The sequence below is a fragment of the Chaetodon trifascialis genome, chromosome 19 (assembly GCF_039877785.1).
Source record: "Chaetodon trifascialis isolate fChaTrf1 chromosome 19, fChaTrf1.hap1, whole genome shotgun sequence".
Taxonomy (NCBI): Eukaryota; Metazoa; Chordata; class Actinopteri; order Chaetodontiformes; family Chaetodontidae; genus Chaetodon; species Chaetodon trifascialis.
Window position 1 is genome coordinate 4,650,100 of NC_092074.1, and position 12,241 is coordinate 4,662,340.

At 40.6% G+C, this 12,241-nt stretch overlaps 1 protein-coding gene across 6 annotated transcripts in view; it reads right to left on the reverse strand.

Annotated features, from left to right (window-relative positions):
- Positions 1-3,625: 3,625 nt before the first annotated feature.
- Positions 3,626-12,241, reverse strand: part of enah (ENAH actin regulator) — a 126,208-nt gene continuing 117,592 nt past the window's right edge. For all 6 annotated transcript variants that reach the window (XM_070987114.1, XM_070987118.1, XM_070987117.1 and 3 more), the window contains 3 exons: positions 10,017-10,101; positions 8,831-8,888; positions 3,626-7,886 (listed from right to left, as the gene is read on the reverse strand). In XM_070987114.1, coding sequence (XP_070843215.1) covers positions 7,849-7,886; positions 8,831-8,888; positions 10,017-10,101 — 181 coding nt within the window. In that variant the 3' untranslated portion in view covers positions 3,626-7,848. The remainder of the gene's footprint in view (positions 7,887-8,830; positions 8,889-10,016; positions 10,102-12,241) is intronic.

Below are 12,241 nucleotides of genomic sequence, written 5' to 3' on the forward strand. Positions count from 1 at the left end.
CTCAGCGTTCATTTCAAACAGTTCTACAAACTCATTGGTTATCGGTGGATTTTAACTGAGTTGGGATTGGCTTTGAATGAGTCACGACGACTTTGTTTACTGATGTCAAATTACCGTCAGGCAAAATGGTAGAAGTGGAAATAGCATATAATAAACACTATACATAGATACATTTTGCTAATTTCGCAAAACATTCAAAAAATAACAGTTTCTCTCTCTCTCTCTCTCTCTCTCTCTCTCTCTCTCTCTCTCTCTCTCTCTCTCTCTCTCTCTCTCTCTCTCTCAATATATATATATTTATATATATCTCTCTCTATATCTCTGTTTGTGTGTACACACACACACACACACACACACACACACACACACACACACGCACACACACACACACACACACACACACACACACACACACACACACACACACAACACACACACAACACACACACAACACACACACAACACACACACACACAGTCTCAGTGTGATTGGCCAACATAGTCAAACAAATTGTTCACAAAAGGATTTATAAGATATTTGCAGATTGGCCCAGCCTTCAGTACTTGAGTTTTTCCAGTTAATATATTGTGGTGAACACATGAAGCAGATATGACTACAGATATGTTACAGCTCACCCTGGTAGGCATGTTCATTATCTGGGTTGAATTACATACATTCATTGCAGCTAGTGAGCACAGGACGAAAAACAAAAGCCAGCCCTTGATTACGTCTCTCTGCCTGCATCTGTAGCCTACATTGTATGTATAACAACAGATAAGTACTGGTTTGATGAAAAGTAGGTCAATTTGAATCTAAATGGCGTCTCTTACTGGACTCATCAGATTTCTTCTGACCCTGACTGGGATGTGGTTTCGTCCATATATGGCCAGCCTCAGACTACAGATGTTAAGGTGTATGATCCTTAAGCCTCTCTTAGGTGAACCCAGAGACATTGTTCATACAGTCCCATTTAAAACACTGTTCCCAGGGCTGAATCACCAGTTTGTCATACCTCAAGCCCTTTTCACTATATTTGAAGTCTTGTTGATGAAGTTCCTCTCAGCCTTCTCACAGCAGATTGAAGGATTGTCTGTCTTTGAAGCAAAGAAATGTAACTACAGTTGGTCTGGGTCTGCCATGTTAGGAGGGACAGGAGGCACAGTGTTGCTCTGATAAAGGTGAAGGCACTCTGCATGATTTCTTCTTATTATCTTATTTTATAATTGTTTTCATTCCGTGTCAAACAAGCTCAGGGGACAGATGCATTCCTGTTCAATCAGTTGGTGGGGTCACTATTGTCACAGGCTGCACTTGTATTGTACATTGTTTAGATTTAGAATTTTTCATAGCACATTAAAACATTTACTAAATATTAATAAAGGCACTTGAGTATATTTGCATTATTATGTTACGCAGTAAACAATTACCTGTCCTCATCTGATGCTATAATGAGGAAGCCAGACATCAAAAAAGTGAAGCTTGAAATCATGAATGTTTTTCAGCTTCAAAGCAGTAGGAGAATGGAGCCAGTACATCCAATATGTTCCCTAATGCAAACTATAAAAAGATATAGATAATAAGTCTCACTTTATGCTGAATATTTCCTCATTTTGTCAAATACTATAAAAACAGCACAACGCAAGGCTCAGCACTGTTTAAACTGCTAAAATAATGCAGAATTTTAATTGGATCACCCTCCAGAAAAAGTGTTTATGATCTTCAGAACAAGTTTCAGTTTCAGTAAATTATTCCATTTGCTTTTATCTCTGCAGTCATAACCTTACTGTATTTAATCATCATGGATTTATTAAAATGGCTGTTATGTTGTATACTGTAGCATCTCTGTGGGAAAGTGCACCATCAGCTCAAGCTGACTGAATCTGCCTCCAGCAAGACATACAGCCTGAGTAGAGGAGAGTCAGTAACCACTGTGTGCTCTCTTATTTGCATAAGTTAATGTTTATGGAAGACTTCACTGTTGTGACACATTATTCACAGCTGTCACTCATACCCAAAGCTCGTAATCACAGGAGGAAGAAAACTGATTTTGAAAATTCAAACTCTCCAATCCAATTAGAGTATCAAAGCTTTCTCAGCTTCCTCACCGTTCTCTTGCAGCTCAGGGTGTGTTCCTGTCTCTGTGCCGCTCGCTGCAGCACAGCCCTTTCTGACTGCAAGTCAAACAAAACCTCAAATGAACTGCCAATGTACCACCAGACCTCTCTATGCCCCGCCCACAGGAAGTGTTGCTGTATTTCTTGTAAAGTGGAGCTGCACAGACAACCAATAAAGGCGGGAAGTCTCCCTAAATCATAAGCAGGTTTTACCCTGCGAACAATGAGTATTAGAATATTTCCGGCAACTGCAGTCTTTGCAAATATCACCTAGAAACTTTGAACTTTTTACTACGAGATTCATAGCTACTAACATAAAGTCAAAGACTATGATGTCTTTAGAGGACCTGCGTTATGGTCAGAGGGATTGTTTTTCTTTTTTTTGCAATGTACCATAACCACAGATTCAAAGCATTAATACATATAATTCATTATGTATCAGGATAGTGAGGATAGTAAACCCTTCAACAAACAAAAAGCTGTTATTATTTAGATTACATATACTGTCTGCTCACGTGTGACTTTAATGACAAGTCACTCGTGAGCAGACAGTGTGTTTTTAAAAGAAAATACCTGCATAGAAACCTCCCCTCTCTCAGAAACACCTCCTTTCTGGTGCTTTCCACATTTCCCTCCTCTTTTTCCACAGCTGTCCCCTTTGTTTAACTTCCCATTCTCACGTCATACATCACCGACCCCAATAAGTGACCCAACTTCTCTAAGCCGACAAAAAAAGAACAGCCGGGCTGCATTTAATGGACAGCTGAGCTGGAGCTGGAAGCTTCTGCAAGTTCACACAGCCAAAGATTCTCCAAAAAAATAGCTGTGCAAGAGTGGAAAAAATGACAAAACCCTGATTTTACACAATCAGAAACCATAAATGTATTGAACAGGTGTGATGCATTTGACTGTGGAGGGGAGGGTCAGGACAAAATTCTCTGGGCATATTCTTTGTAGCTGAGCACGCTGAGAGTGGAAAGTACCACTTTCGGTATTGTAGGTTCAAATCTTGGTCTTGACCTCAGTCCCCTCATCCTTTCACACAGCTCACTGACAGACAGCACCACAAGAAGGAAGGACTGCAGAAGGGCATGCACATCATGCAGGCTCGTTCACTCTCATTTTAAGCAGTCTTCCTCTTCCTGTTCTCCTCTGCTGAGCGTGAATGCGTAACAGTCAGACATGTTGTCACAGTTACCGGGCTGTCAAACAGAGGCTGACCTGCTATAAGGACACCAGGGAGGGAATGATGTCTGCAGGGTCTGCTCAGACTGAAAGAATAACTCAACACTAAATCCACTTTTGGAGTTAATGCATTTTCTAATTACATATTGAACACATATAGAGTTGAAATTTGAAAAGAGATCATGAGAGACATTAGTTAATATATTATGATGATGTTTATATTTATTATAATATCAGAAAAATGAGACGTGTGAGGCTAACATGAGCAGAACTGAAAAACCTTTCAACCATTCAGTGAACGTCATTTAAAATGAAACAACTTCTAGTCTTGTATTGCAATTTTTATTTAATTTGCTCAAACAAAACAATATGTTAGCATGTAAGAAAAGACTAATTAACATGAGAACAGTATGGTACAATGCAGATGATAAAAGAATGTCTGGAAACCCATCCATGAAACTTGCTTCAGCCAAATTCATCTCTGCAAATATTCCTGCAAATTCACAATTCTTTCAGTTCCCTCAGAAGAAAACTGGGTTCACGGACAAAGATAAATGCTTCCATCAGCTATCTGACATTAACATGGAGCAGACCTCACTGCAGAGGACAGAACAGATTTCCAAGTGTGTAAAGAAAGCGAAGCTGCTAAACACGGGCAGTCTCTGTGACACATAAATGGCATGAGGGAACACAGAACACTGCAGCCAGACTCATCTGGACCTCCAAATGGGGCTTTAGGTTAAAAAACAAAACAAAAAAAAACATCTCAGAGCAAAGATCACCTTCGAACCCTCATAGGCCTCATGTCTCAAAGGTTTGATTGTACTTCTGAGCTGGAAGAAAAGCAACTTCACATCTGTATGGATATAAATCACATTTCTGTAAAAAAGCAAACAAAGGAGATCTTGGTGCAAAGATGTTTGTTTTTTTTTGGTGGGGAACAGTACCAAGGTCATTACACTCTCCCGTCAAATCAACTTGACCATGATGGAGAAAAGAAAGACCGACAACTGCATGTCATGACAACGACAGTCCCTAGATATTATTACTAGTCATCTTTATATCTTTGACATATTAAATGCAACTTCGGAACAAGGCACAAACCACAGAGCTTCACAAAGAGAAACTTTTCTTGATCAAAGCGTTTCACCTGCCATCATGTCCAGAGGACTGAATACAGAAACGGACATCGTTTTTGTTAGATCTCTTGACAAAATGATAGAAAAATAAGAAAGGCGACTTTGTTGAGAGTGATCAGGCTATGTTTAGCAGGAGACTGCAGAGGTGAATCCTTTGGTGAGATAGCCACACTGTTGGTGACAGAGGCTCTAAGCAACCCTTGTCAGAGTATGTTGGTTTGCTCTGTGAGTTTTTGTCTTAAAGTGCAATTGATGCTGTGTAAACACTCAGTACAGGGAGCCTCTTGGCTGGATGTTTCCATTTAAAAAAGCGGATGAGAAGATGATTATCAACAGAGAGAGATGAAACAGATCTGAAATCTGAAAAAGATGCCAAAAACTCCCGTCCACACTCAAACCGAGGGACTGTGGCATCTGTATGTCTGAATCAGAATTGAATGAATTTTTCTCATCGCAGTATTTTTGAGAAATTTGACCCAATCCAAAGCAAATGAGAGAAGCTCATCTTTTGTAGCAAAGCTATAACATCCAAGCCCTTGAACACAGTTGTGCTGTATGAGATCCAACGGCCACAGACAGCCACTGATGAACAAGCCTTACACTGGGATCCCAGGACATTAGCCAGGCATGATGAGAGCTCCTTAAATGGTCCTCCTGATCACAATTTAAAGAGACACTCCACAGATTTTGCACACAGTTTTGTCATAAGGGCTACTGATCAGCCTCTGAAACAGTTGGTTGATGTCTTCTGCAGTTCTGGAGAATCCTTGTTGAGTCAGATGAAATAACCCTGATAGATAAAATCATAGTGGTGGGGTTATCTAAGCCGAGGCTCAGAAACAACTCATTCTTAACTGAAATTTAGGATTACAAACTGGGAGTGAGGAATTTGAAACGTGTTTACATTTATCAGGCCAACGTCGCATGAAAAGATGCTATCAAGCTGCATTATTGTAGGAAAGTCAGGAAATTTTGGCCTTTGTTAATTTGACATTAACTGTTGTTTTTCTAAAAAAAGAAGTGCAATATTAAATCACCGGAGTGCCCCTCTGAGTTATAAATAGTGTAACAGGAAGCAAGAACTATGACATTCAGAGTGAGGTGCTGTGACAGTGTGCACACTGTAATGCCTTGTGAGTTCTCATTTTTAATGGATGCAACAATCGAGATACTATGAGATTCACACTGTCAATGCTAAGTCACAAAGCACCATTTTCCAGCTTATTTAGGACATCACTTTGGAAAGTTTAAGGTTGTTTTCAAGAGCCAAGCTTGTCCTGCACATCCCACTGTGGGTGGCTGTTACAGTCATGAGGCTTGATTGCATCAGTCCAACTGTCCTTCCTCAGGATGTCATTCAGACAACAAGAGGACAGCATTGTAACATGGACTTTTATCCATTACCTTGACCTGTTGGAGCAACAGCTACAGTATTTGGATATCAGTTTCTCAGCTCCCAACACACCCCTCTCAGGTTGATTGTACTTTGAGCTTTGAGCAAAACAAACTCAGCACTGAACTGAAGGAAATGCTGAAACAAATGTCTTTTTAGAATAAAGTGAGAGTTCCCTTATCTCTGTAAAATCTCAGGGAAAATACAGGTTTTCATTTTAAGGATTTGACAGCGGCAGGAGAAAAAGGCAAAGAAAGAAAAGATGAAACAAACACGTCATCACTAAGCACTGGTGAAATAGTAAATGGCACAATCATGTCCTCATGTGGACACCATCTCTTACACTTTTGGGTTGTCCTGTGCACATTTCAAAAGGTTTACTTTATAAATGCAGTAAAATAAAAATAAAGGATAAAAAATCAGTTCAGCTCCAATGTGGCTAAAGATACAGTATCCTTGGATTTTATAGAAAAAAATAAAAAAGGAGAGTTGTGATTTGGAAATGGTGTTATTCCATGAATCATGTCTTACAGTGTTGCTCTGATATTCTTTCATGTCAGCCTTCAGCTTCACAGAAAATCTGCGATAAAGTCGACAAGAGGTGGCCTTTTGTCACACAGTAACATTGTCCAATGGGGGCTCAGGAGGGCCAAAAAGGACAGACAGACAGACACTGATAAATGTTGGTGGTGGTGGGACTGGGGCAGGTGGGCCTTAAAAATAGATGCTACACTTATTGCTTGTAATAAAACATGTGACAGTTAATGCAATTTCGTGGCAGACTTGTGACCCTCACCGTATGAAAAAAAAAAAAAACCCAACCGCACATGCACCAAACAGAGTACCTAAGTATGACAAACATGACAGAGACCGAGAGAGAAAGAGGGAGAGAGTCTTCAAATCAAAACGTCCTGGAAGGAAAAGTCAGTTCTATCTACACGTCCGGCCATGGTCAACGAGCATGACGGGTATTAGCAAATCAGCACTTTTTGTCGACAGATAAAGTTTGGTAGAGAGCTACAATGGCTGCTGTCTGACAGGCAGCTACCCTCTGTGTCTCGTCCACCTACCACTCAACAGTATGACCAAAGAAATGACAGTAGAACGTCTCCACAGAGCGCTCACTTCAGGAGGGGAACAACACTTCAGGTTATGATTCCACAGACGGACAGACAGACGAGAGCATCCTGTGTAAAGGTTGGATTATTGAGCTACTTGATATGGCCATGGATCTACACTGAAACAGACATGGTTTATAGATACTTTTTTTCTAAATAACTTCTTCTCTCTTTTGTACATATTCTGGTTAAAATAGTATTTGAGGAAGACGAGCTTTACAGTGTCCTGCAGTGGTGGACCTCATCAGAAACTGTCAGTCCCCCATACACACTCTCACACACCCACACATGCACGCACACAGGCTACCCCTATGGCATTATGGGGAAAAAAGTTTTGATTTTTTTCCACCTCCACCTTTTTCCTGTCTCCAAACTTTCTTAATAAAACGCTCCTTTTGATAGTTAATCACAAGAGTTCAGATTCTTAGCATCAACACTGCTGTTCACTTATGCGCCAATGGTTAATACAGTATCACCGAAGAGTTCAGTATTGTTTTCTGTGTGTTTTTTCTTGTTATTATAGGACAAAGAGAGAGAAATCATCTTTGCATAAAGACACTGGCTTCTCTTTCAGACCGTGCACTGTCCTCCAGGATGCCATGCCCTCAGCGGGGGGGAGGGCTGGGGCGGGGAGGCAGCAGGAACGTCAGCCTCCGTAGAGTGGATTCTGTGAGTCACAGCTGTCAGTTACAAGCCTCCCACCGCTACCCTGTCCATTGTTGTTCTGTCCAATGCTGCTCTGCCCCAAATAATGTCCTCTCTCAGTGTTAATATGATTATTGTCATCGTCACCGTCTCAACCGTGTTGCTGATTTTATTTTCCGCTGTTGTGTTGTCATATCTTAAATTGACTGTGGTGGGTCACGTGGATGTAGATGTGAAGAAGGAGGATGGGTCCTCTACGCCGTGCTGGACTTGCCCAGCTCCTCCCTGATTGCTGAGGACACAAAGACAAAGACTCACTGAGATATTTTTGACCTGAGCTAAACTGTACTTGTGAAGGGGGTTTTAGGTCAGTCAGCCTCTTTTAAGGGCTGTTGCAGCAATGTGTGGAGTATGTTAGTAAACCAATGGCAGTGTAATTCCTGTTCCATCAGGTTACAGACACAGTGCAATGACAATGTAATTTTCACTTTTAGTTTGACCTCCAAGTAACGTGTAATGATCTACATCATTAAACCTGATTTATGACCGTTTGTGTTTGTTGCCCTGTTGGACTTTGTGTTTGTTAGTACAATATTATGACCCAAGTGGAAATAAAAGAATTCAGGTTAAAGAATAACAAGTTAAATAACAAGCAAAATATTAACCATATCAGCCTTATATGAACAGGAATATTAAAGGTATTAAAACTAGATCTTGAGACAGGGATCAAAATTACACAAACAGATTTGGTTCTGATATCAATAAGGAAGTGATATCCCCTCCAGAAAGGCTGGCTGAGCATGGGACTGCTCTACACGACGACAGGAGTGTCTGCTGTGCTGAATGCAGCCAGCTGCTGGAAAGTCTCAGGCAGCTTGTCTGCAAGACTCTGCAAAATCCTGCCGTCTGCTGCAACAGCAGCAGTGCTGCAGTTTATTTAACTGAAACTACAGTTGCTGTAAATTATGAGTCATAATAATACAGAGCATGTACCCTATTTGACTTCCTGCCAGCATTTCAAAATTAACTACAATAAGCCCCTGAAAATCTAAGTTATCTAAACAATGCTCAGTGAAGAGAAGGAAAGGAAATTAAAGAATAAAAGATGGAGAGAGTAACTGTTGCACTGCTGTGTTAAGCGTTTGATATACAGATTCTTTACTAGAGACGTCTTACAGCTCTCCCTAGTCTTTCTGCAGGATGGCTGAAGTGAATACAGATTTCAACTAGAATTACCATCAATGAGCTCCTCTTTTAGCTTCGACAGCTCCTTCCTCATCTCATCCAGAATGTCCTGAAAGAAGATGAACAAAGCAAAGTTACTTTTGAATACAAACATGATCAATATCAGACCTCAGAAGACAGACAAAACAGTCACGTGGCACCTAGCAGCTCTGATTTCCGCCTTTAACTCCCTGTGCACAGTCACATGACAGTAAGAGAGGATGCTAACGGACAGAGTTTCCTTTGGCTTTTGGATTTAGCTGGGTGGAAGATCTGCCAACTGGCTGAGATTCTGTCTCCTTTGTGGAATGGCTAATCCCTGTGTAGGCAATCCCAGTGAGATTAGCTCTAAAGACTCATTTAGTGACAGCAAGATATAAACAAAGTAACAGAGAGAGTATGTGGGTAAATTAGCGTTGTGAGCCTTAAGGTTAAGCGACACTCTTTTGCCTCCAAATCACACTGAGAGAGAAAGAGATAAAGACAGCGGTGGGTTTGGAGGGTGTCATCTGTCTCCCTGCCTCACTGCTGGGACCAGTTGCAGTGACAGATAGGCAGGACTCTGTGAGACTCTGGACTTATCTAACAGGCTCATTCACAGAGGTCAGAGGGAGGAGCTGCCTTACAACAGGACGAGTCACTGCACAAACCCACACTGGTATTCTAGCAAACAGTGCTGCATAATTAGTTGTAAGACAAAGAGACCAATGAAAACCCCTGTGCCAGTGTAAGCTACGCCTGAGATGAACAGGTGAGGCACCGTGAAACCAATCGTAACATCCCAACATAATCACTATATGGTGTTTAACATTACCATTTTTAATATGCAGCTTTGGTATGATGGACAAATACAAAAAATACAAAAATCTTAAAGCAGAATTACATGTCAACCTTATATAATTCAGGCATTTACTCCCATATCAGTGTTTTGTTCAGCATATTAGGATAATAAAAAACAAATGGTTATGTTTCAGACAATGTAACTGACTCCATGCTACATGCTAGGATTAGCAGTAGTACAGTAGCTGCTGAATCTGAACCCAAAACGCTGCAGTGAGAATATGAAGCTTCTGATGCAAAGGAGGGGAAGAAATGAGCAGAGAAGCCCCAAAAAACATGAATCATTTGCAACTAAAATGCTGATTGACATGAACATGACAGCAGATTACCTCAGTGTTTAAAGCAAATGTTCACCTACCTGTTTCAATCTGTCATAGTCAACAGGTTCTGTTGGCACACCGTTGGCACTTAAGGATGCAGTGGGCGTAGGAGTGGATTTAGGTCTGAGAGGAGAGACAAAGAAGAGAAAATGAACACAGGAAGCTCTGAGAACAACACTTTGCTACATTACCATCATGTATACGGTGCAAAAAGGGAAATCTAAGCAGATTAAATACCTTAAATCAAAGCAATCTATGCTTGGTTTTTGTCTGATGAGGTATATCTTCTTACCAGGCAGTTTCTGTTTCTGTTAAGATGAGGTTTTATTACTGCTTCTTAGTAACTTAATGCTTCAAACTAGAATTTCCAGAATTGTAAAGCTGTTTGATCAACACTGACAAGAACAAAACTGCTTTGTCAGTCAGAATTTCTTTGCAACAAAAAACAAATATGCTTGTTTTCAGTCTGCTGTACTACTTTTAAGACAACTGTGGGCTCTCTGAGACTACTGTAGTTATTTTCACTTGTCAGTGAAATTTTCCTGTTCTGTCAGCAGATAATTTAGCATGTTTTAAGTTTTTGCAGTGTATCAAATAAATACACATTTTTGGATTTAATAAGATCAAGCACTAACAAAATAAGTGCTAACTTTATACAACATCAGACTGAAACGTTCACTGGACCATGACCGATGGAAAACAACTAAGCAAAGACGAGCTTCTGATGAGGGGCTTTTAGCATTTTCACAGCCTGCTGACAATCAGTGAGCAGTCTTACATAAAGCCATATGGTTTCAACATTTTCTGCTGGAATCCCTTCAAGGGAAAATCAACCCTGAACCGACCATCATCGCATCCAAGACAGCTTTCTTGGATGCGATGATGGTCGGTGTCCTCATTGTACTTTTTTGTTGCTGTGGAGTCCAACCTGTTGAAATGATATATTTATTCAGTACAATAACTTGATATAAAAAGTGCACATTGAGGGAATGCAGCTGAAACTGCAGTTCAGAAACAAATCCTGGTCATAGCATGCAAACACATTGCGACAGAGCACTCACCAAGCCATGCACGTAAACACACACACATACACACACAGAGGTCTCAGCAATCTACTGCATAAAACATAAAAGGGACATAAGTTCTGTGAGGGAGGTTAGACATCTGCAGTTATTTTGATGTTTCAGCACATCCTCTCACATGTCATCAAAGGATCTTATAGTGCAGTAAGTCTCACAGTAAAAGAAACATTTGATATTATTTGGAAACATTTTTCTTTTTCAGTTTGCATCTTTAAAACTTGTTAAATGCAACCTTTTAGCGGCTCAGCTTACTGGGACCTTTTTTTCTTCTCACATGTCTGAAGAAAAGCAGTAAGCCAGGAGGACACCAGCAATTAAGGAAAGACTTTATGGATGCAGCTAGGCTGAGAAAGCACACAGAGCAGCCAATCACGTTCAAGAGAGGAAGCGTGGCAGGAAGGAGAAGTGAAAGAAAAGGAAATGAGATCGACAGCAGGTCACTTAGTGGCTATGGGCTGGAAATACTGTGAACTGGAACACGGAAATGAAGTTGTGGAATGTGTATAACTTTTACAATATTAAAAAAAATATTCCATGAATGTATTTGTTCAGTCTGATGTATATTTCAATTTCTCTCAACCATATTGTCAGCTCTAAGGGATAATATATAGTATTTGCTGTGTTTCTTTAACAATATAACAGCAGTTTGGCACGCTGCCATGAATTCTGCTCATTATGTTTGTCTGTAACTTCATGGTGAACAAACAATTTAATCATCATTAAGAGGTAACACAATTGAACATTAGTATAAACACGTGCAGGGCTACAAGTTCATGAGGTCTAACAAGTCTGAGTGTGCTCAGCTCACTGTGGGCCACATATTAAAGCCACTTTTAATATGCTAGAATCAAAAAACGCCCATCTGGTCTCCTCTCTTGTGCTCGTGTGTGCAGACACATACACTGAGACACACAGCAGGGCCTTATCTGTGAGTGCCTGCTGGATCTGCTCTGGCTCCACAACGATAAAACTGTGCCAAGTCTACGCTGCGCTGGGCGGACACTCATTTTTGTGTCTGTGTGTATGATAGCATGGGTGCACAGTGTGTGACACACAAATATGGATTTCCTTGTTTTAAAGGAAAAAAGAAAAGAGTGTGGAGGGCAGCGGGCAGAGCAGCATGCAAAAGCAATGGCTCGATTACATTAGAGATCTGTCATACACACAATTACTGCTTTAGA